General features: G+C 37.4%; 1 protein-coding gene across 2 annotated transcripts in view; it reads left to right on the top strand.

Annotated features, from left to right (window-relative positions):
- Window positions 1-22,030, top strand: part of NPL (N-acetylneuraminate pyruvate lyase) — a 36,332-nt gene that overhangs the window by 10,268 nt on the left and 4,034 nt on the right. For both annotated transcript variants that reach the window (XM_053693988.1, XM_053693989.1), the window contains 6 exons: window positions 6,539-6,614; window positions 9,675-9,767; window positions 10,016-10,158; window positions 12,135-12,181; window positions 12,273-12,357; window positions 12,813-12,852. In XM_053693988.1, the coding sequence (XP_053549963.1) occupies window positions 6,539-6,614; window positions 9,675-9,767; window positions 10,016-10,158; window positions 12,135-12,181; window positions 12,273-12,357; window positions 12,813-12,852 (484 nt within the window). The remainder of the gene's footprint in view (window positions 1-6,538; window positions 6,615-9,674; window positions 9,768-10,015; window positions 10,159-12,134; window positions 12,182-12,272; window positions 12,358-12,812; window positions 12,853-22,030) is intronic.

Below are 22,030 nucleotides of genomic sequence, written 5' to 3'. Positions count from 1 at the left end.
AAGAAGAACGTCCCTTGCTCTTTATATAAGGTGACCATATTGCCTCTTTAAAAATGAACACATATGAAAAATACATATGTCATGGTTCTTATAATTGAACATTTGTTTAACCATTTCTTTAAACAACCCTGACATATGTATTTTTCTTGTGTCCCTTTTTAAAGCGGCTATATGGTCACCCTATTTTTATAAGAACTTTAACACTATTGTAATTGCTAAAAAAACTGCTTTAAACAAACTTGCTTGGATGTGCTCTGGTCCCCTCCCCTTTTTATTTCATTATACTGTATATATATATATATATAAAGTTCAGGCTAGACAAGCACTCCAGAAATCCAGTTCCAATGCCCAGGGTGCAACAGATAAGTAAATAGAAAATAATGAGGAGTGCACTCGCCAGGACTTTTCAGAAGTTTAATTCCAATATGTGAACATTTTCGGGGGGTTAGCCCCTTCTTCAGACATACAAAGATACAATATGAACAAACCCACACCAGACACCCTTAAGTAGGTAGGTCAGCCAATCACTAGCTCTCCAGGTAGTGTGCCACCGTGTTACAATTTGAACAATTAAGACAGGGAAAACAGCCATTATTCTCAGAGTTTATAAAACGTTGTCTGCATTTCTTTTTACTACCCACATCAGCTCTAATAATCTTATCTCTTAAACTGGGAAGTCTAGTGTACGCAGGCATAGGTGGCTGTTTAAAGGCTTTCACTTCTGGATTACAATCACTCAGAATGTGCCGATGTTTCTTTATTATTCTTTGTATTCTTGGGCTACAGGCATTGTACTCTGAAACAAATCCCATCCTGTCAGGGTCCTTCTTATTTTGGCTATTCTCCTTATTGACCTTTCCTTTCGGTAATTTGAATACCTCCTTAATAACCTCCTCTACCATGATACGTGGATAACCTCGCTCCACAAATCTGTCTCCCATCTCATTTAGTCTTACAAGGGCCAAGGAATCATCCCTCACAATCCTTCTCACCCTGAGCATTTGGTTAAAAGGAAGTTACCTAATTAAAGCAGGGGCATGTGCGCTGGTATAGTGCAGAAGGCTATTTCTGTCTGTATCCTTTCTGTACAAATCTGTTTTTAGCAGACCCCCATCCTTATATACTTAAAGGGACAGTCAACCATAGAATTGTTATTGTTTTAAAAGATAGATAATCCCTTTATTACTCATTCCCCAGTTTTGCATAACCAGCACTGTTATATTAATGTACTTTTTACCTTTGTGATTACCTTGTATCTAGGAACCTTCTTCCAGCCCCCTGATCACATGACTGTGACTGTTTATTATCTATTGTCTTAAATTTAGCATTGTGTTGTGCTAAATCTTAAATCACCCCCTGTGCCTGAACACAGTGTTATCTATATAGCCCACGTGTACTTTCTGTCTCTTTGTGTTTAAAAGAGATTTAAAAAGCCTGTGATAAGAGGCAGCCCTCAAAGGCTTAGAAATTAGTATATGAGCCTACCTAGGTTTAGTTTAAACTAAGAATACCAAGAGAAAAAAGCAAATTGTATGATAAAAGTAAATTGGAAAGTCGATTAAAATTAAAAGTCCTATCTGAATAATGAAAGTTTAATTTATACTTGACTGTCCCTTTTAAGTGTCTAAAAAGTGTATAGACTCTTCACTCCAGGACAATGTGAATGTTATGCTTTTTGTTGCAGAATTCATTTCCAGCACAAAGCGTTGGAGGGTGCCACCATCGCCCCACCAAATGCTGACAATATCGTCTATGTAGCGCCACCAGGTGGCGCCACACAGAGGAATAAGTTTATCTTCGTATACAAGTCTTTCTTTATTATCGGTTATTTGTAGAGCGCCAACAGATTCCGCAGCGCTAACTTCAAAGGTATTAATAAAAATTTTAGCATAGGTAGGGGCGATGTTGGACCCCATAGCTGTTCCTTGTTTTTGCACATAATACGTGTCCTCAAACAAAAAATAATTACAGTATAATATAATTTCAAGAAGTTCAATTATAAAATGTTGTTGTTCTAATGAGAATCTATTACTTTTAGAAATAACAAAACTTATAGCGTCTAGGCCGCTAGTATGGGGTATTGACGTGTAGAGGCTTACAATATCAAAGCTGTACAAAATACATTTATCCATAGACCCAGATAAACTATTGATTTTCTCCAAAAAGTCATTAGTGTCTTTAATAAAAGACCTAGTTAGACACACAAATGGTCTTAAGAGTTTATCTAGGTATAAGGAGATGTTTGCAAAAATAGAATCAGTGCCCGCCACGATTGGACGCCCAGGAGGGGCCTACAAACTTTTATGCACCTTCGGAAGTGTATAAAAAACTGGGGTAATAAATTCAGCAGCCATTTGCTGACGGAATTTAAGATTGCACGCAAGCGCTATTTTATGTTGTGTGCAATCTCGCTGCAGCCAATCACACGCAGGCAGGAGCTGTCAGTCTCCCCGGTCAGACGAGACTGGGGAGATTTAAATTCTCCGCCTAAGAGCTGGAGAAGAGGCTAGAAAGCAGTGGTCTGATGACCGCTGCTTGATAAATACTGACTGCAGTCGTATCGAGGCGAAGCCTTTCATAAATCGGGCCCTTAGTAGCAATGCCCTATTATCCAACAATGTTCATCTCAGATCTTTGATATATGCACTTCTGTTTCTATTAACATGCTCACTGCTATGTAAAGTGATGTTAATATGACCCTAGGGAATGTGTTGCTCTTTTCCTTGTTTATCTGATCTTCCCTGTACTTGTTATAGACATTTCTACTCTTCTTTGGACTGTAAAGATAAAAGTTAAAGGAACAGTATACAGCAATTTTCATATAACTGCATGTAATAGACACTACTATAAAGAAGAATATGCACAGATACTGATCTAAAAATCCAGTATAAAACCTTTTTAAAAACTTACATAGAAGCTTCCAGTTTAGCACTGTTGATGAGGTTAGGCTGGGGCACCCACTGAAATGGGCTGAGAAAGCAGAAAAGGAGACACTACCCCCCCCCCCCCTGCATATGAAAATACCCATTACACAAACCGGAACAAGCAGGAATCTGTAGATATTAGTATACATACAAAACTTTGAGGCTTGGTTAGGTGTCTGAAAATCAGCACAATGTTGTTTAAAAATAAGCAAAACTATACATTGTTACAAAAACACTCCCAGATGGGCAATATAAATGGACACTCTACAAAACATGTATGCAAAGAAAAATCAAGATGACAATGTCCCTTTAAGAAGAAGAAAAAAAAAACACTGAAATTTGGTTTTAGGAAACAAGACTGATCTAATCAGACTCACATAAAGAGACAATAAGTAAAGTGCCTGAAACATAAATTCTGTGTTTTATTGTTCCCTTTAATATCTACTATATACTTTTGACAACATTTTTGTTGTGTAAACTGTACCCTACTTGTTGCTAATATTTAGTTAAGATAACCATGGCAACTGTTGTTAATAGATCAGCTCTATAACTAATAATTGTTCTGTAAAATCTGTGTCTGTTAAGGAATTTGCTGCGTCTGTTCCTTTTTGTCTGACCTTTGTTTTGGACGCTTTGTAAACTGCAGGAAATGTGAGAGTTTCACTGTGAGATTTGAAAGTTACAAAACCACTATTTAGTGAAATAATTATCCTTTTCATATAGCTCAAAAATATATATTATTAAACTTAATCTTGCAATGTCCTTTGTCAATTAGTTAACTGTAGCTTTCATATACTTATTAATGTTAATTTAATACTTATTTTGTTTTTTCTATGAAGGGAAACCTTTTTTAATTATTTTTTTTAAATAATTTTTATTTGAGGATTGTTACAAGGCATACATAGAATACAAAACAATGAAACTGAATAAAAACGAGATAAATACATCATAGTACCACATACTTCAACTACATATTCCAGGCAGGAGGTACACGGTCACGGTATGCAACTAGTGTGCCTAATTATCGCCTCCCTGACGACACACAAGGTCACTTTTGGGCCTCAGTAGGAAATGTCCACTCTATTGGAGCAGAAAGTGAAACCTCTTTTACTCCAACTATACTTTTCTGAAGCATATTAGTCTGATCCGGCCTACCAGTTCAGCCTAGAAAACGCACAAACAATTGTTTCAGAAAGTCTTGAAAGTGGCAGTGCTGTGTCACCTCCAGGGAACCAAGCTGCCCACATCCTCTGAGTCCACCTTGTTGCTTTCACCTCCAAAATAATAGAGCTCGCAATAGTGTAGCAGATTCAGACAATGTGGTAGGCGCACAAACTGGTTATACTCACAAGATTGCAGTTAAAATAAGCCCATCACAAAGGTATCTTAGGTTTTATTTAAAATACAGCTCAACGCGTTTCGGCTAAAAGAAGCCTTTATCAAGAGCATAAAGTTAAAACAATTTCTGGAACAAATGTTGCAAGCCAACTGATGCACAAGCATCTCCTGTTTTCTCTTTTTCTGCTTCTCTAGCCTGTAGCCGCTCTATCTCCCGGTAGGGAAGCTATCTATGAAGGAAAATTTAAAGTACTTTTTATATTGTTTATGCATATTAAATATCAACATTTTAAGGTATATGAAAACCAAAACATTTCTTTCATGATTCAGATAGAACATACAATTTTCTAATTTGCTTAGTTCTTTTGGTATCTTTTGTTGAAAAGCATACCTAGTAGGCTCAGAAGCTGGGAACGTGCTGCTGATTGGTGGCTGCACATACATACCTCTTGTAATTGGCTTGCCAATGTGTCCAGCTAGTTCCAGTAGTGCATTGCTGCTCCTTCAATAAAGGATAGCACAAGAATGACGCAAAATTGATAATGGAGGTAAACTGGAATATATACTGGAATGTTATATTTTAATCAATATTGGGTGTCATGTCCCTTTAATCCCAGGAGCGTGCACGTGTCTGGAGCACTATATGGCAGCAGTTTTGCAGAAATGTCATCCATTTGCAAGAGCACAAGATTCCAGAACTACTTCCTGCCATGTAGTTGCGTCAGACGCCTACCTAGGTATCTCCGACATAGAATATCATGGGAATGAAGCAAATTTGATAATAGATGTAAATTTAAAACTTGCATAAAATTGTATACTCTGTCTGAATCTCAAAAGAAAATGTTTGGGTTTCATATCCCTTTTAACATTTTCTAAATATTTTAATTTTTTTTTTTTTTTTTAGCAGAATGTGCATCGTTTTACCGTCTGGTTTCATACCGTTTACAAAGCCTTGAGTGTTTTTAATCTTATTTGAGATCTATAATATATATATATATATATATATATATATATACACAGGTAGCCCTCAGTTTACGCCGGGGTTAGGTTCCAGAAGGAATGGTTGTAAATCGAAACCGTTGTAAATTGAAACCCAGTTTATAATGTAAGCCAATGGGAAGTGAGGGAGATAGGTTCCAGGCCCCTCTCAAAATTGTCATAAGTAACACCTAAAACATTATTTTTAAAGCTTTAAAATGAAGACTTTAAATGCTAAACAGCATTATAAACCTAATAAAATAACCAGACAACACAGAATATATAATTAAACTAAGTTAAATGAGCAAAAACATTTGCTAAACAGCATTATAAACCTAACAAAATAATCACACAACACAGACGTCACTTGCATTTTCCTGCAAACAGTTCTTTCTATGCATTTCAATCTGGACTGATTTATAGACAGGAAGATCTTGTTCCTTTGAAATCTGCTCGATAGCGCAGGTCTGGTTAAACTGATTAATTTCAGCTTGCTTGGCTTTGCTGCATCACAAGCGGACAGCTCCACCTACTGGCTATTTTAATAAATGCACTGCTTCTCAATGCTTTTCAATAGCAGTCACATGACTGGAAAAAAGGTTGTTATTCTGAAACGGTGTAAATTGAACCGTTGTAAAACGAGGGCCACCTGTATATATATTATACTACACTACTACAGGGAGCTAGCTGGTGATTGTGGCTACATATATATGTATCTTGTCATTGGCTCACCAGATGTGATTGGCTAGCTCCTAGTAGTTTATAGCTGCTATGGAGCTGAATTTAGATATGTATTTAATTCATTTGCAGGGGTTAATTATATGCAAGTAATAGCACACTTTGATGTCCCTTTTAATTACCCTTTAGGAGAAGTGTGGCTTTATCATATGCAGGTAGACATGAACACACATCTTATAATATAATGTATGCAGAGTATCAACATGAAATTTAAACTTTATTTAAGTATTTATATAAAAATATGTAACGGCAGTATTTATTTAAACATGATAAATGTTTTTACATGTAAAGGTAACTGTAACTTTTAAACAAGTTTTCTTAAATATCTGGAAATGTGTGTGTGTGTGTGTGTGCTTAGCTCTCTCCTAAAGAGAGATTGTTAACTGACTGGTAAAGGCTGCTCCCATAGTTCTGTCAGCAGAAACATTAAAACACAGAAAACAAAGTAGAATCTGTTTGTTTGGTTTTTATAACATAATACATTTTTAAATGCTCTCTTTTAGATCCCCAAAAATGAGTTTAATTTTACTTCATGTTGACTCTTGTCGTTGTCTTTTCAGGCTACCCACGCTGCTTCCTGTGGTGCCGACGCTATTAGTGCAGTATCCCCATCATTCATCAAACCTTCCAGTCCTGGTATGTACGTGACGTCTTAGGTCTTGTATCTTACTCCTAACTATAACCAAGTACACAGGGATGAAATATGGCATATGTTTTGGAGACTATCAGCACTATTAAAAAACATAGTGGCAGATACACTTGAAATACGGACACCCGTTATTGATGAAGTAACACATATATGTTTGTCTCACACATAACACCCAGCTACATTAATTCTTACATGAAATAATACACATTTGCAATCTTTCACACCTGCAACAGCACTAACACTAAAAAAAACTACAAACTTACTTGGTTTTCATACAAAGATTCAATTAGTGCCCCCAGTTTCTAAGGGCTATAAGCATCCCTGCTAGATCCGTGTGATCAAAGCAAGTCTTTTTTTTATAAATGCATAGTATATATCGGCAATAATTGCAAAACATCTGTATGCAAAATATCTCTTAAAAGTCCTCTTGAGTATGTTTTGTTATGACCACATATTATGGCAAGTTAGGAAATGAGCTCCTGCACTGACCAAGCAATCAGTGTGGCATGTTGCAGAGTCGTTTTCTGAATCCTACATGATGACCTCTTTGAGTGCAGTGGAAAAACACATAATCAAAATTACAAAATTGTTTTTTTGTAAATAAGATTTTTTTTCATGGGGAATTACTTTTAAAGTTTAATCCCTTAGTGACCCAGATCATTTTTCAATTTTCTTACCGTTTGGGACCACGGCTATTTTTACATTTTTGAGGTGTTTGTGTTTAGCTGTAATTTTCCTCTTACTCATTTACTGTACCCACACATATTATATACCGTTTTTCTCGCCATTAAATGGACTTTCTAAAGATACAATTATTTTCATCATATGTTATAATTTACTATAATTTTTTTAATAAAATATGAAGAAAAATGGAAAAATACACTTTTTCTAACTTTGACCTCCAAAATCTGTTGCACATCTACAACCACCAAAAAACACCTATGCTAAATAGTTTCTAAATTTTGTCCTGAGTTTAGAAATACCCAATGTTTACATGTTCTTTGCTTTTTTACAAGTTATAGAGCAATAAGTACAAGTAGCACTTTGCTATTTCAAAGCCATTTTTTTTTTTTAAATCAAAATTAGCGATAGTTACATTGGAACACTAATATCTGTCAGGAATCCCTGAATAACCCTTCCATGTATAATATATATATTATTTTGTGGACAACCCAAAGTATTGATCTAGGCCCATTTTGGTATATTTAATGCCACCATTTCACCACCAAATGCGATCAAATAAAATAAAATTGTTAACTTTTTAACAATTTTAGGTTTCTCACTGAATTTATTTAGTGCAATCATGGCACAAATGGTTGTAAATGCTTCTCTGGGATCCCCTTTGTTCAGAAATAGCAGAAATATATGGCTTTGGCATTGCTTTTTGGTAATTAGAAGATCGCTAAATGCCCTGCACACCACACTTGTATTATGCCCAACAGTGAAGGGGTTAATTAGGTAGCTTGTAGGGTTAATTTTAGCTTTAGTGTAGAGATCCCTCCCTGACCCCCCTCAAAGAGCTCTCTTCTCTCCCCCACCTCACAAGTTTCACCCCCATCTTAAGTACTGGCAGAAAGTCTACCAGTACTAAAATAAAAGGCCTTTTTTTTTTTTTCTTCCAAACTGGGTACTGGCAGACAAGATGGCTGCAATTAGGTAGAGAGGGGAGGGTTAGAGAGCTGTTTGGGGAGCTAGCTGGCGATCGTGGCTACATATATATGTATCTTGTCATTGGCTCACCAGATGTGATCAGCTAGCTCCCAGTAGTTTATAGCTGCTATGGAGCTGAATTTAGATATGTATTTAATTCCTTTTCAGGGGTTAATTATATGCAAGTAATAGCACACTTTGATGTCCCTTTTAATTACCCTTTAGGAGAAGTGTGGCTTTATCATATGCAGGTAGACATGAACACACATCTTATAATATAATGTATGCAGAGTATCAACATGAAATGTAAACTTTATTTAAATATTTATATAAAAATATGTAACAGCAGTATTTAAACATGATAAATGTTTTTTACATTCAAAGGTAACTGTAACTTGTTTGTTTTTTTAAAACAAGTTTTCTTAAATAATTGGAAATGTGTCTGCTCGTACCCAGTTTGTAAAAAAAAAAAAAAGGCTTTTTTTATTTTTTATAAATAAATAAAACCCCAATTTTCTGTAGTGTAGCTGCCCCCCCTCAATACTCTACCCCCTCCCAGATCCCTTTCCAAACATTTATTCCCCCCATCTCCATCCCTTACACGTTTCTGTAGTGTAGCGATCCCAGTCCCACTCCCTACCTGCGCGCTGCCGCCCACCTGCACGCTCTCCCGTGCACCTGCGCGTGCCTCCGCCCCCCCACTGCCGGCACTATCATCCGGCCTGAGAGGAAGTAGACCAATGATGTGCCGCCCACCCGCCTCTCTGCTATGGCTCCCACCCACGAACGATCTGCACCATCGCTGGCCGATGCAGACAGGGCCACAGAGGGGCTAAAAAAAGGGTATTGCAGGATGCCTCAATATCGATGCATCACTGCAATACCCTGAAAGTGTCTGGAAGTTATCGGGATCGCTTCCAGCGCTTGAAACCCCAGAGGACGTGTCAGGCACGTCCTTGGTCATTAACTGACATCCAATGTAGGACGTGCCTGACACACCCTTGGTTGTTAAAAGGGCTTGAAACCCAATTTTTTTTTTTCATGATTCAGATAGAGCATGTCATTTTAAACAACTTCCCAATTTACTTCTATTATCTAATTTGTTTCGTTTTCATGGTATCCTTTGTTGAAAAGTATACCTAGATAGGCTCAGGAGCTACTGATTGGTGACTGCACATATATCCCTCATGTTGTTGTCTCCCAGGAGTGCACTGCTGCTCCTTCAACAAAGGATACCCAGAGAATGAAGCAGATAAGATAATTGAAGTAAATTGGAAAGTTGTTTTTAATTGCATTCTCTATCTGAATCATGAAAATTAAAAATGTGCATTTCATGTCCCCTTTAATTTTCCTTAACAATCTCTGAATACGACTTAAATCATATTGTCTTCTTTTAGATGCCTTAGTCCTGTATCTTAAAGAAGTGGCTGCCGCTGCTCCAAGTCTTCCTTTTTATTACTACCACATTCCATGTCTGACTGGGATAAAATGTGAGTATGAGGATCCCTGGGAATAGCTCCTTGGGGGAGGTGCATTCATTTGTTTTGTTTTTAAACAAATGGCAACTATGGCTGGCGCAAGTGGCATTCGGAAGAATTCTGGCCCTAAAAAGAACCGAATTCCGCTGGTTGCGGCTATATTCTTCATTCTTTTTAAAACAAAACTAATGAATGCACATGTCTAATGCCGAGTATGTGATCCAAAACCCCACCTGATGTTTTGTGTTTCTACTGTTCAGTTCAGGTACAAGATATCCTGAGTAAGGTACAGCACCAAATCCCATCATTTCGTGGAGTAAAATTTACCGACATTAACCTCATGGACTTTGGTCGATGTATTCGCGAATACAAGGAATTTGAATATTTTTATGGAGTGGATGAGGTAAACATGCTGCAAAGAGAAAAAAAATATTTTAAAATGTTATTTAATTGGTACATTTCTTCAAGATAAATTGTATTTTAAATCCTTAGATGAAAGAGCGGGCACTTTGTTTTTGTCTTTGGCAGCCAAGTGGGTAAACTTTGCCATGAACCAATTAAAGGAACATTAAACTAATTTTTCATATCTATCTAGCTATCTATATCTCTGTATGTATGTGTGTGTGTATATATATATATATATATATATATATATATATATATATATATATATATATATATATATATATATATATATATATATATATATATATATATATATATATATATATATATATATATATATATATATATATATATATATATATGTGTGTGTATGTGGTGAGGAAAAACAAGGCGAAGAGTCCCAAAAGGTAGTTAATCCAAAAAGTTTTTTGGAGCAGAGCCTGAAATGGTCAGTAAGGTGCTCCCTATTTCCTGACGCGTTTCGTATATATATATATACACACGTTGATTGGAGTAGCCATGTTAGTCCAGAGATTTAGATATCAAAATAACAAGAGTATTGCATTGAGCAATGATGCTTTTTTTATTGGACTAACTATACATTTATAAGTTGACAAGCTTTCGTAAGAGTTCCTTTATCAAGTCTAAAGCAATACATTTAGTATTGCTTTAGACTTGATAAAGGAAGGAACTCTTACAAAAGCTTGTCAACTTATAAATGTATAGTTGGTCCAATAAAAAAAGCATCATTGCTCAATGCAATACTCTTGTTATTTTGATATATATATATATATATATATATATATATATATATATATATATATATATATATATATATATATATATAATGTGTGTGTGTGTATATATTATATTTATCTATCTACCCAGTTGTCTATCATTTGTCTATCTAATCTATGTATCAGCTATTAAAGGGTCATTAAACCCAAAAATTGTCTTTCATGATTCAGATAGAGAATACAATTTTAAACAACATTCCAATTTACTTCTGTTATCTAATTTGCTTCATTGTTTAGATATATTTTGTTGAAGAAATAGCAATGGGCATGGGTGAACCAATCACAAGAGGCATCTATGTGCAGCCACCAATCAGCAGCCCCTGAGCCTATCTAGATATGCTTTTCAGCAAAGTATATCAAGATAACGGAGCACATTAGATAATAGAAATAAATTAGAAAGTTGTTTAAAATTGCATGCTCTTTCTCAGCCTTGAAAGGGAAAAAAAATGGGTTTCATGTCCCTTTTAAGTACTGAATTGCAAAAGGTCTGCATACCAATAAAAAAGTTTTAAAAGCATTTAATACTGCCACTGTGCAGAGTTTTTTTGCATATCTGGAAGGAAGGGAGAAACTTCTAAACTAAGAATGTCCTGCAAAATGACAAGACAGCTGGTTGTTCTGAAATTCTCTAAATTTTCCACAAAAACTATATTTGTCAAATCTGTAGACTTCAGTCTACATCTGATACTTGGGGGCTTGGTTAGGTGTCTGAAAATCAAAACAATGCTATTTAAAAATAAGTAAAACTATACATTGTTTTAAAAAAAAAAAAAACACACCCAGATGGGCTTTATAGTGTACAATGTCCACTTTTTTTACTATGTGTTTAACTCCTGCAAAACAGCCAAACACAAATTCAAAGTCATTCTCCTGGAAATCCCCCATGGAGCTTCACATGCAGATGTTACGGGTGAGTGTAGGATATATGCATATGCTCCTGATTGTTCCTCATCTGGACCGCGCTGGTTGCATTAATCTGTATTTTTTTTTTTTAATTCTTTACATGGGTTAAATATATAGTAAAAGAAGGGACTTTTTCTCCAAGAATGACATATAGGTTTGAGTTTCAAATCATTTTAATCCAAAATAAGGTCAAGTGATAGTGAGATTTCTGGTCCAATTTTAATGATTTTGCTTATAAAATCACGACCGTTTTTTTAATTTATTTTATAATTAGCAATTACTGGGAGCGCTGGCATTCGGCGTACAGGGAGCTGTGGGCAGGTAAGTACTTCTAGATTTGGCCATTTAGCTTTATGTATTTTGTTTTATGAAACCTACGTTTTGTTCACGTTTTGCTTTCTACATCACACAGCACATACAACTACTTGGGCAAAGCCACAAACAAGATGTTGGAAGCTTTTGAAGATGGTAATTTGAAGAAAGCTCAGGAAATTCAGGTATCGTGTGTTTTGCAAATTAGCTTGTGATGTTTTAGATTTGAAGAACACAAAAGTAGAAACTAAACTTGAATGATTAAGATGGAGCATGCAATTTTAAACAACTTTCCAATTGACTTCTATTATCTAATTTACTTAATTCTCTTGATATTCTTTGTTGAATAGCATACCTGGGTAGGTTTAGGAGCGTTTGCATTTCTTGAGAAACATCAGTGTATAGCATTGTTAAAAATATGGTAAGAATCGCTGCTACCATTTAGTGCTCATGGATACATGCACACTCCTAATCCTACCTAGATATATCAACAAAGGATAGTAACAGAACAAAGCAAATTAGATAATAGTAAATTGGAAAGTTGTTTAAAATTGTAGTTTTGACTGTCCCTTAAACAAGGAAAATTAAACTTGTGTTCAATTTTGTTTCATATAACGCTAAATCTGTTTTTTGTTTCTAGTTTTCCACTCAAAACTTCATTAGCTTTGTTCTTTCTAATGGTATGTATGCCTCAAAAATCACTTTTCACTGTTTTCTATTTTGCTATGTGTGCTAATCCGTTTTTAGAAACTCTGTATGCATTTTTAGTATTCGTTTTAATGAGTATTATTGAGTTGTTGTTTTATATATAGGTGTAAAATAATTTTACATTTTCTTTTTCTTGGAAACAGATGATTGTGCACAAATTCCTTTATAAGGGATAAATAGTTTTCATTGGATAATAAAAAAAAAATACAGACTTGCGTACATAATCATATATGTAAAGGAGGTTCAGAAAATGTGCTTAACAGACAGTCAAAAAATAGCATTTCAAAAGTAGTCAATAATTAATTTAAGGGGATTTTTTCCCCCGTTAAACCCTGCACAGTAGTGCAAGCAGTGCATTTATACAATTTATCCCACTGATGTCTTACAAATCCCTTGTGTAGTTTATTATAGCCCTAGTAGATCCCGTTTCTAAAACTTATCCAAGTCCACACCTCATGCAAATGTTTTTAAGTGATGACAGGGCAGGCGGTACAGCCAGTCAGATTCCGTACTGCCTGGCTGCCACCCTGTTGTTGGTATTATCAATTATTTGTACAGAACCAACAGTTTCCACAGCTCTAAAAAAAAAAAAAAAAGATATGATATGCGAGGAAACATTTATAGGGAGCAAGTGGGTAGAGGGCCCATCCAAGAGTTGTACTGTTTTAAATTAGCTCTCATGAATGTTATCTACAAACAGCTGGGCTCATAGGCTACATGCTAAGGTGTTTAAGCGGATAACAAAGGAGGAGAGGAACTGAGGTTGGAAAAGCTCAGTGTATATTGTATGCCTGAACAGTAGAGTCTTTAAAGTGTGCTTGAAACTTTTAAAACTAGGGGAGAGTCTTGAGTGAGGCAGAGAGTTCCACAAGATAGGGGCCAGTCTGGAGAAGTCCTGTAGATGGGAATGTGAGGAGGTAACAAGAGAGGAGGAGGTCATGAGCAGAGTGAAGGGGACGACAGGGAGAGTATCTGATGACAAGGTCTGAGATATAGGGGGGAGCAGTGCCATAGAGGGCCTTGACGGTCAGAAATATAATTTTGTGTTTAATTTTGGAGGCCATAGAAAGCCAGTGAAGGGATTGGCAGAGAGGTGCAGGAGAAGAAGAAGGAAGATCAACCTGGCAGAGGCATTTATTATGGATTGTAAAGGAGATAGATGGCAACTAGGGAGACCAGATAGGATGGAGTTGCAATAGTCAAGGTGGGAAATGATGAGAGAGTGGATTAAGATTTTAGTGGTGTCTTGTGTAAAGAAGTGGCAAATTTTGGAGATGATTTCAAGGGGGAAACGGCAGGAGTTGGCCAAAGATTGGATGTGCTGAGTGAAAGAGAAATCTAAGTCAAGTGTGACCCCAAGACATCAGGTGTGTGGGGTTGGGGTAATGATGCTGTTATCAACAGTTATAGAAATATGGGGGTGGAGATTCAGTTTTGGAAAAATTTAATTTAAAGGGGCATAATAATCTTTTATGATTCATATAGAGCATACACTTTAAAAAAAAAAACTTTTTTTAATTTACTTCTATTATAAAATTGTCTTCGTTCTCTTGGTATCTTTTGTTGAAATGTAGGGGTGTAGGCTCAGGATCATGTACGTGTCTGGATCACTTTATGGCATCAGTTTTGCAAGAGTACTAGATGGCAACACTATTTCCTGCCAGGTAGTGCTTCAGACACCTACCTAATTTTCTCTTCAACAAAGAATACCATGAGAATTAAGCAAATTCGATATTAGGAGTAAATTGGAAACTTATTTTAAAAGTGTATGCTCGGTCTGAATCACAAAAGAAAATGTTTGGGTTTCATATCTCTTTAAAGTAATGAGAGAACATCCAAAATTAAATATGAGAACAGTGACACAAGGAAGGTGATAGGTCTGGTGCAGAAATGTAAGAGGAGAGTCATAAGAGGGCTATGTTACAAATTTCAAAGGATTGGAGGGTTTGGAGCAAAAGAGGGTGCTCAACAGTATCAATGGCTGCAGACAGATCAAGAAGGATTAACAGAGAGCAGTGGACTTTTGATTTTGCTGTAAGTAGGTCATTAGTAACCTTAATGATTGCTGTCTCTGTTGACTGTTGGGGGCAGAATCCAGATTGCAGTGGGTCAAGGAGGGAGTTTAATGTAAGAAAATGTGATAAGTGTGTATACTAGCTTTTCAAGAAGTTTTGAGGCAAGGGGGAGTATGGGTGGTTGTTGGATGGGGAGGTTTTTTGAGGATAGGTGATATATGTTTAAAAGATGAGGGAAATGTACTGGTGCTGAGGGAGAGGTTGAAAATGTGTGCGAGGATAGGGGTAAGGGTAGGAGAGAAAGGGAGGGGAGTTACTGTGAGGGATGGGATCGAGGGAACAGGTAGTGAGGTGAGAGGAGGATATAAGGGCAAAAACTTCTTCCTCAGTAACGGGCAAAAGAGTGGAATTTGTGGGGCTTTTGCGCTGTTGAGGGGGTTGGAGACCGGTAGTATGTTGAGAGATGGTGTTGTGTTTTTTAAAGGAATCAATTTTGTTGTTGAAGTGGCTGGCAAAATCTTGAGCAGAGACAGAAGTTGTATTAGGGCATGGGCGTAGAAGAGTATTGAAAGTGAAGAACAGCCATTTTGAGTTTGGAGAAAGCGTAGAGATAAGAGTAGAGAAGTAGTCTTGCTTGGAGAGGTTAAGGGCAGAATAACAGAAGTTCAAGATGGACTTGTAGGAAGAAAGTCAGCTGAACAACAAGATTTTCTCCAATATCGATCAGCAGTGTGGGAACATCTGCGTAGGTGGAATGTTAGAGGAGTGTGACAGAGCTGAGGATGAGTGTGTGACTTCCTAGTTATGGTAGGAGGTGGCAAACTGTAAAAGACTGATGTAGGAGTGGAGTTGTAGTAACAGATTGGTCGGGCAGGAAAAGGAAGAGATTGAAGAGAGCAAAGGTTTGAGAGATGTTGCTGATCTAGTGACTTAAACTGACAGTCAAGTCCAAAAAACCTTTAATGGATCAAATAGGGCATGTAATTTTAAACAACTTTCCAATTTAGTTTTTATCACCAATTTTGCTTTGTTCTCTTGGTATTCTTAGTTGAAAGCTAAACCTAGGAGGTTCATATGCTAATTTCTTAGACATTTGACAGTTTTTCACCACTAGAGCTCATGCAGGTGAATTTACAGAGGAGTGTGCACTGATTGGCTAAAATGCAAGTCTGTCAAAAGAAGTGAAATAAGGGGGCAGTCTGCAGAGGCTTTGGTATAAGGTAATCACAGAGGTACAAAGTGTATTATTATAACTGTGTTGGTTATGCAAAACCAAGAAATGGGTAATTAAGGGATTATCTATCTTTTAAAACAAAAATTCTGGTGTTGACTGTCCCTTTAATGCTTCTGTGGAGTTTGGTGTGAGCGCTAGATGGCGAGTTCTAGGGAGTGCTGTGACATTGCAAGTGAGGGGATGATGGCTATAAAGAGGAAAAGGGGAATTTGTGAAGTTTGAGAGAGTGCATCGTTAACTGAAAATCAAATCAAGGGAATGGCCATCTTTGTGAGTGGGATAGTCAGTTCATTGTGACAGACCGAAAGAGGAAGTGAGCTATACAGGTGAAACTCGAAAAATTTGAATATTGTGCAAAAGTTCATTTATTTCACTAATGCAACTTAAAAGGTGAAACTAATATATGAGATAGACTCATTACATGCAAAGCAAGATAGTTCAAGCCGTGATTTGTCATAATTGTGATGATTATGGCTTACAGCTCATGAAAACCCCAAATCCACAATCTCAGAAAATTAGAATATTGTGAAAAGGTGCAATATTCTAGGCTCAAAGTGCCCCACTCTAATCAGCTAATTAAGCCATAACACCTGCAAATGGTTCCTGAGCCTTTAAGTGGTCTCTCAGTCTGGTTCAGTAGGAATCACAATCATGGGAAAGACTGCTGACCTGACAGTTGTGCAGAAAACCATCATTGACACCCTCCATAAAGAGGGAAAGCCTCAAAAGGTATTTGCAAAAGAAGTTGGATGTTCCCAAAGTGCTGTATCAAAGCACATTAATAGAAAGTTATGTGGAAGGGAAATGTATGGAAGAAAAAGGTGCACAGGCAGCAGGGATGACCGCAGCCTGGAGAGGATTGTCAGGAAAAGGCCATTCAAAAGTGTTGGGGACTTTCACAAGGAGTGGACTGAGGCTGGAGTCAGTGCATCAAGAGCCACCACAGACAGACCCTGGACATGGGCTTCAAAAGCGTCTTACCTGGGCTAAAGAAAAACAGACCTGGTCTGTTGCTCAGTGGTCCAAAGTCCTCTTTTCTGATGAGAGCAAATTTTGCATCTCATTTGGAAACCAAGGACCCAGAGTATGGAGGAAGAATGGAGAGGCACACACTGCAAGATACTTGAAGTCCAGTGTGAAGTTTCCACAGTCTGTGTTGATTTGGGGAGCCATGTCATCTGCTGGTGTTGGTCCACTGTGCTTCATTAAGTCCAGGGTCAACGCAGCCATCTACCACGAGATTTTGGAGCTCCTCATGCTTCCTTCCGCAGACGAGCTCTATGGGGATGCTGACTTCATTTACCAGCAGGACTTGGCACCTGCCCACACTGCAAAAAGCACCAAAACCTGGTTCAATGACCGTGGGATTACTGTGCTTGATTGGCCAGCAAACTCGCCTGACCTGAACCCCATAGAGAATGTATGGGGCATTGCCAAGAGAAAGATGATAGACATGAGACCGAACAATGCAGAAGGCCGCTATTGAAGCATCTTGGTCTTCCATAACACCTCAGCAGTGCCACAGGCTGATAGCTTCCATGCCACGCCGCAATAAGGCAGTAATTGCTGCAAAAGGGGCCCAAACCAAGTACTGAGTATATACAGTATCCATGCTTATACTTTTCAGAGGTCCGATATTGTTCTATGTACAATCTTTGTTTTATTGATTGCATGTAATATTCTAATTTTCTGAGATTGTGGATTTGGGGTTTTCATGAGCTGTAAGCCATAATCATCACAATTATGACAAATCACGGCTTGAACTATCTTGCTTTGCCTGTAATGAGTCTATCTCATATATTAGTTTCACCTTTTAAGTTACATTAGTGAAATAAATGAACTTTTGCACAATATTCAAATTTTTCGAGTTTCACCTGTAGAAGTTGTATTCTGTGGAAGCTAATTAAACAGCACTCTTGCTCTGTCTTTGATTGGTGGTAAAGCATCTGTGCAGCCTCCATGTAATTGCTTAAATAACTCAAACTTGAAAAGCAGGACCTATTGGTTGTTAAAATATGAACTACAGGAAGAAAATATAAACCCTCATGGGAATAAACTATATGTGTGCAGTGATTTTATTATTATGTTTGAAAAAATAATTTTCTGCCCCTTTAAGTTTAAGGTAGTACAATTGCATAGGAAGCCATACATTGCACAAAAGACAACACACATTCAAGAAATGCAATTAAAGAGCTGGAAACTGCAACTGATATTGCTTGACAATTGTATTCAAATTCTTAAAAACAAAAAAACATACAAAGAGATTTTCAGCATAGAATAAAACCTGAACCTCTACTGATTATATATTTTCTCTCGTCTGTCAGCAGGTTAGATGGTCGGGTAACATAAGGTTAATACTTTACAAATTAGAAGTTAGTTTAATTAAGTGATGTACTTACATAGATTTATACATAATCTTTTAGGAACTCTTGAGTTTGTATCAGGTAAAGGTATATAAATATTTTTATTTTGTTTATCATTAAATGGTATTTTAAAATGTACAGTATTACAGATTTTTAGTTTTAGAAAACTTTTATGGTTCAGACAGAACGTACAATTTTGTTAGCAAATTTGCTCTGTCCTCTTTGCTGGTATATTATTATTCTATAGCGGCACAACAGAAATGTCTTGTAATTACAAAGTGTTTACTGTCCCTTTAAGGGGCATTAGTTTTGTTTAGCAGAATATATTTTAACTTTTTATTTTATTGTAATTGCATGAAACTCATTTGTTTTTTTTTATGCGCAGTAAATATCCACTCAATCAAAATTAAACTGTCATTATTCAGATAGAGCATGCCATTTTAAAGGGACACTGAACCCAAATTTTTTTGTTTTGTGTTTCAGATAGAGCATGCAATTTAAAGCAACTTTCTAATTTACTCCTATTATCAATTTTTCTTCGTTTTCTTGCTATCTTTATTTGAAAAAGGAGGCATCTAAACTTGTTTCTGGACAACACTTTTTAATTGTTGGATGAATTTATCCACCAATCAGCAAGGACAACCCAGGTTGTTCACCAAAAATGGGCCGGCATCTAAACTTACATTCTTGCATTTCAAATTAAGACACCAAGGCCTAGATTTGGAGTTCGGCGGTAGAAGGGCTGTTAACGCTCCGCGGGCTTTTTTCTGGCCGCACCATAAATTTAACTCTGGTATCGAGAGTTCAAACAAATGCTGCGTTAGGCTCCAAAAAAGGAGCGTAGAGCATTTTTACCGCAAATGCAACTCTCGATACCAGAGTTGCTTACGGACGCGGCCAGCCTCAAAAACGTGCTCGTGCACGATTCTCCCATAGGAAACAATGGGACTGTTTGAGCTGAAAAAAAACCTAACACCTGCAAAAAAGCAGCGTTCAGCTCCTAACGCAGCCCCATTGTTTCCTATGGGGAAACACTTCCTACGTCTGCACCTAACACCCTAACATGTACCCCGAGTCTAAACACCCCTACCCTTACACTTATTAACCCCTAATCTGCCGCTCCCGCTATCGCTGACCCCTGCATATTTTTTTTAACCCCTAATCTGCCGCTCCGTAAACCGCCGCAACCTACGTTATCCCTATGTACCCCTAATCTGCTGCCCTAACATCGCCGACCCCTATATTATATTTATTAACCCCTAATCTGCCCCCCTCAACGTCGCCGACACCTGCCTACACTTATTAACCCCTAATCCGCCTCACTAACCCTATCATAAATAGTATTAACCCCTAATCTGCCCTCCCTAACATCGCCTACACCTACCTTCAATTATTAACCCCTAATCTGCCGAGCGGACCTCACCGCTATTCTAATAAATGTATTAACCCCTAAAGCTAAGTCTAACCCTAACACTAACACCCCCCTAACTTAAATATAATTTACATCTAACGAAATAAATTAACTCTTATTAAATAAATTATTCCTATTTAAAGCTAAATACTTACCTGTAAAATAAATCCTAATATAGCTACAATATAAATTATAATTATATTATAGCTATTTTAGGATTAATATTTATTTTACAGGCAACTTTGTAATTATTTTAACCAGGTACAATAGCTATTAAATAGTTAAGAACTATTTAATAGTTACCTAGTTAAAATAATAACAAATTTACCTGTAAAATAAATCCTAACCTAAGATATAATTAAACCTAACACTACCCTATCAATACATTAATTAAATAAACTACCTACAATTACCTACAATTAACCTAACACTACACTATCAATAAATTAATTAAACACAATTCCTACAAATAAATACAATTAAATAAACTAGCTAAAGTACAAAAAATAAAAAAGAACTAAGTTACAAAAAATAAAAAAATATTTACAAACATAAGAAAAATATTACAACAATTTTAAACTAATTACACCTACTCTAAGCCCCCTAATAAAATAACAAAGCCCCCCAAAATAAAAAATTCCCTACCCTATTCTAAATTACTAAAGTTACAAGCTCTTTTACCTTACCAGCCCTGAACAGGGCCCTTTGCGGGGCATGCCCCAAGAAATTCAGCTCATTTGCCTGTAAAAAAAAACATACCATACCCCCCCCCCCAACATTACAACCCACCACCCACATACCCCTAATCTAACCCAAACCCCCCTTAAAGAAACCCAACACTAAGCCCCTGAAGATCTTCCTACCTTGTCTTCACCATCCAGGTATCACCGATCCGTCCTGGCTCCAACATCTTCATCCAACCCAAGCGGGGGTTGGCGATCCATCATCCGGTGGCTGAAGAGGTCCAGAAGAGGCTCCAAAGTCTTCCTCCTATCCGGCAAGAAGAGGACATCCGGACCGGCAAACATCTTCTCCAAGCGGCATCTTCGATCTTCTTCCATCCGGTGCGGAGCGGGTCCATCTTGAAGCAGGCGACGCGGATCCATCCTCTTCTTCCGTTGTCTCCCGACGAATGACGGTTCCTTTAAGGGACGTCATCCAAGATGGCGTCCCTCGAATTCCGATTGGCTGATAGGATTCTATCAGCCAATCGGAATTAAGGTAGGAATTTTCTGATTGGCTGATGGAATCAGCCAATCAGAATCAAGTTCAATCCGATTGGCTGATCCAATCAGCCAATCAGATTGAGCTTGCATTCTATTGGCTGTTCCGATCAGCCAATAGAATGCGAGCTCAATCTGATTGGCTGATTGGATCAGCCAATCGGATTGAACTTGATTCTGATTGGCTGATTCCATCAGCCAATCAGAAAATTCCTACCTTAATTCCGATTGGCTGATAGAATCCTATCAGCCAATCGGAATTCGAGGGACGCCATCTTGGATGACGTCCCTTAAAGGAACCGTCATTCGTCGGGAGACAACGGAAGAAGAGGATGGATCCGCGTCGCCTGCTTCAAGATGGACCCGCTCCGCACCGGATGGAAGAAGATCGAAGATGCCGCTTGGAGAAGATGTTTTCCGGTCCGGATGTCCTCTTCTTGCCGGATAGGAGGAAGACTTTGGAGCCTCTTCTGGACCTCTTCAGCCACCGGATGATGGATCGCCAACCCCCGCTTGGGTTGGATGAAGATGTTGGAGCCAGGACGGATCGGTGATACCTGGATGGTGAAGACAAGGTAGGAAGATCTTCAGGGGCTTAGTGTTAGGTTTCTTTAAGGGGGGTTTGGGTTAGATTAGGGGTATGTGGGTGGTGGGTTGTAATGTTGGGGGGGGGGGGTATGGTATGTTTTTTTTTTACAGGCAAAAGAGCTGAAATTCTTGGGGCATGCCCCGCAAAGGGCCCTGTTCAGGGCTGGTAAGGTAAAAGAGCTTGTAACTTTTTTAATTTAGAATAGGGTAGGGAATTTTTTATTTTGGGGGGCTTTGTTATTTTATTAGGGGGCTTAGAGTAGGTGTAATTAGTTTAAAATTGTTGTAATATTTTTCTTATGTTTGTAAATATTTT

The sequence above is a fragment of the Bombina bombina genome, chromosome 10 (assembly GCF_027579735.1).
Source record: "Bombina bombina isolate aBomBom1 chromosome 10, aBomBom1.pri, whole genome shotgun sequence".
NCBI classification, from domain to species: Eukaryota; Metazoa; Chordata; class Amphibia; order Anura; family Bombinatoridae; genus Bombina; species Bombina bombina.
This window is presented reverse-complemented; position numbering and strand designations above follow the sequence as displayed.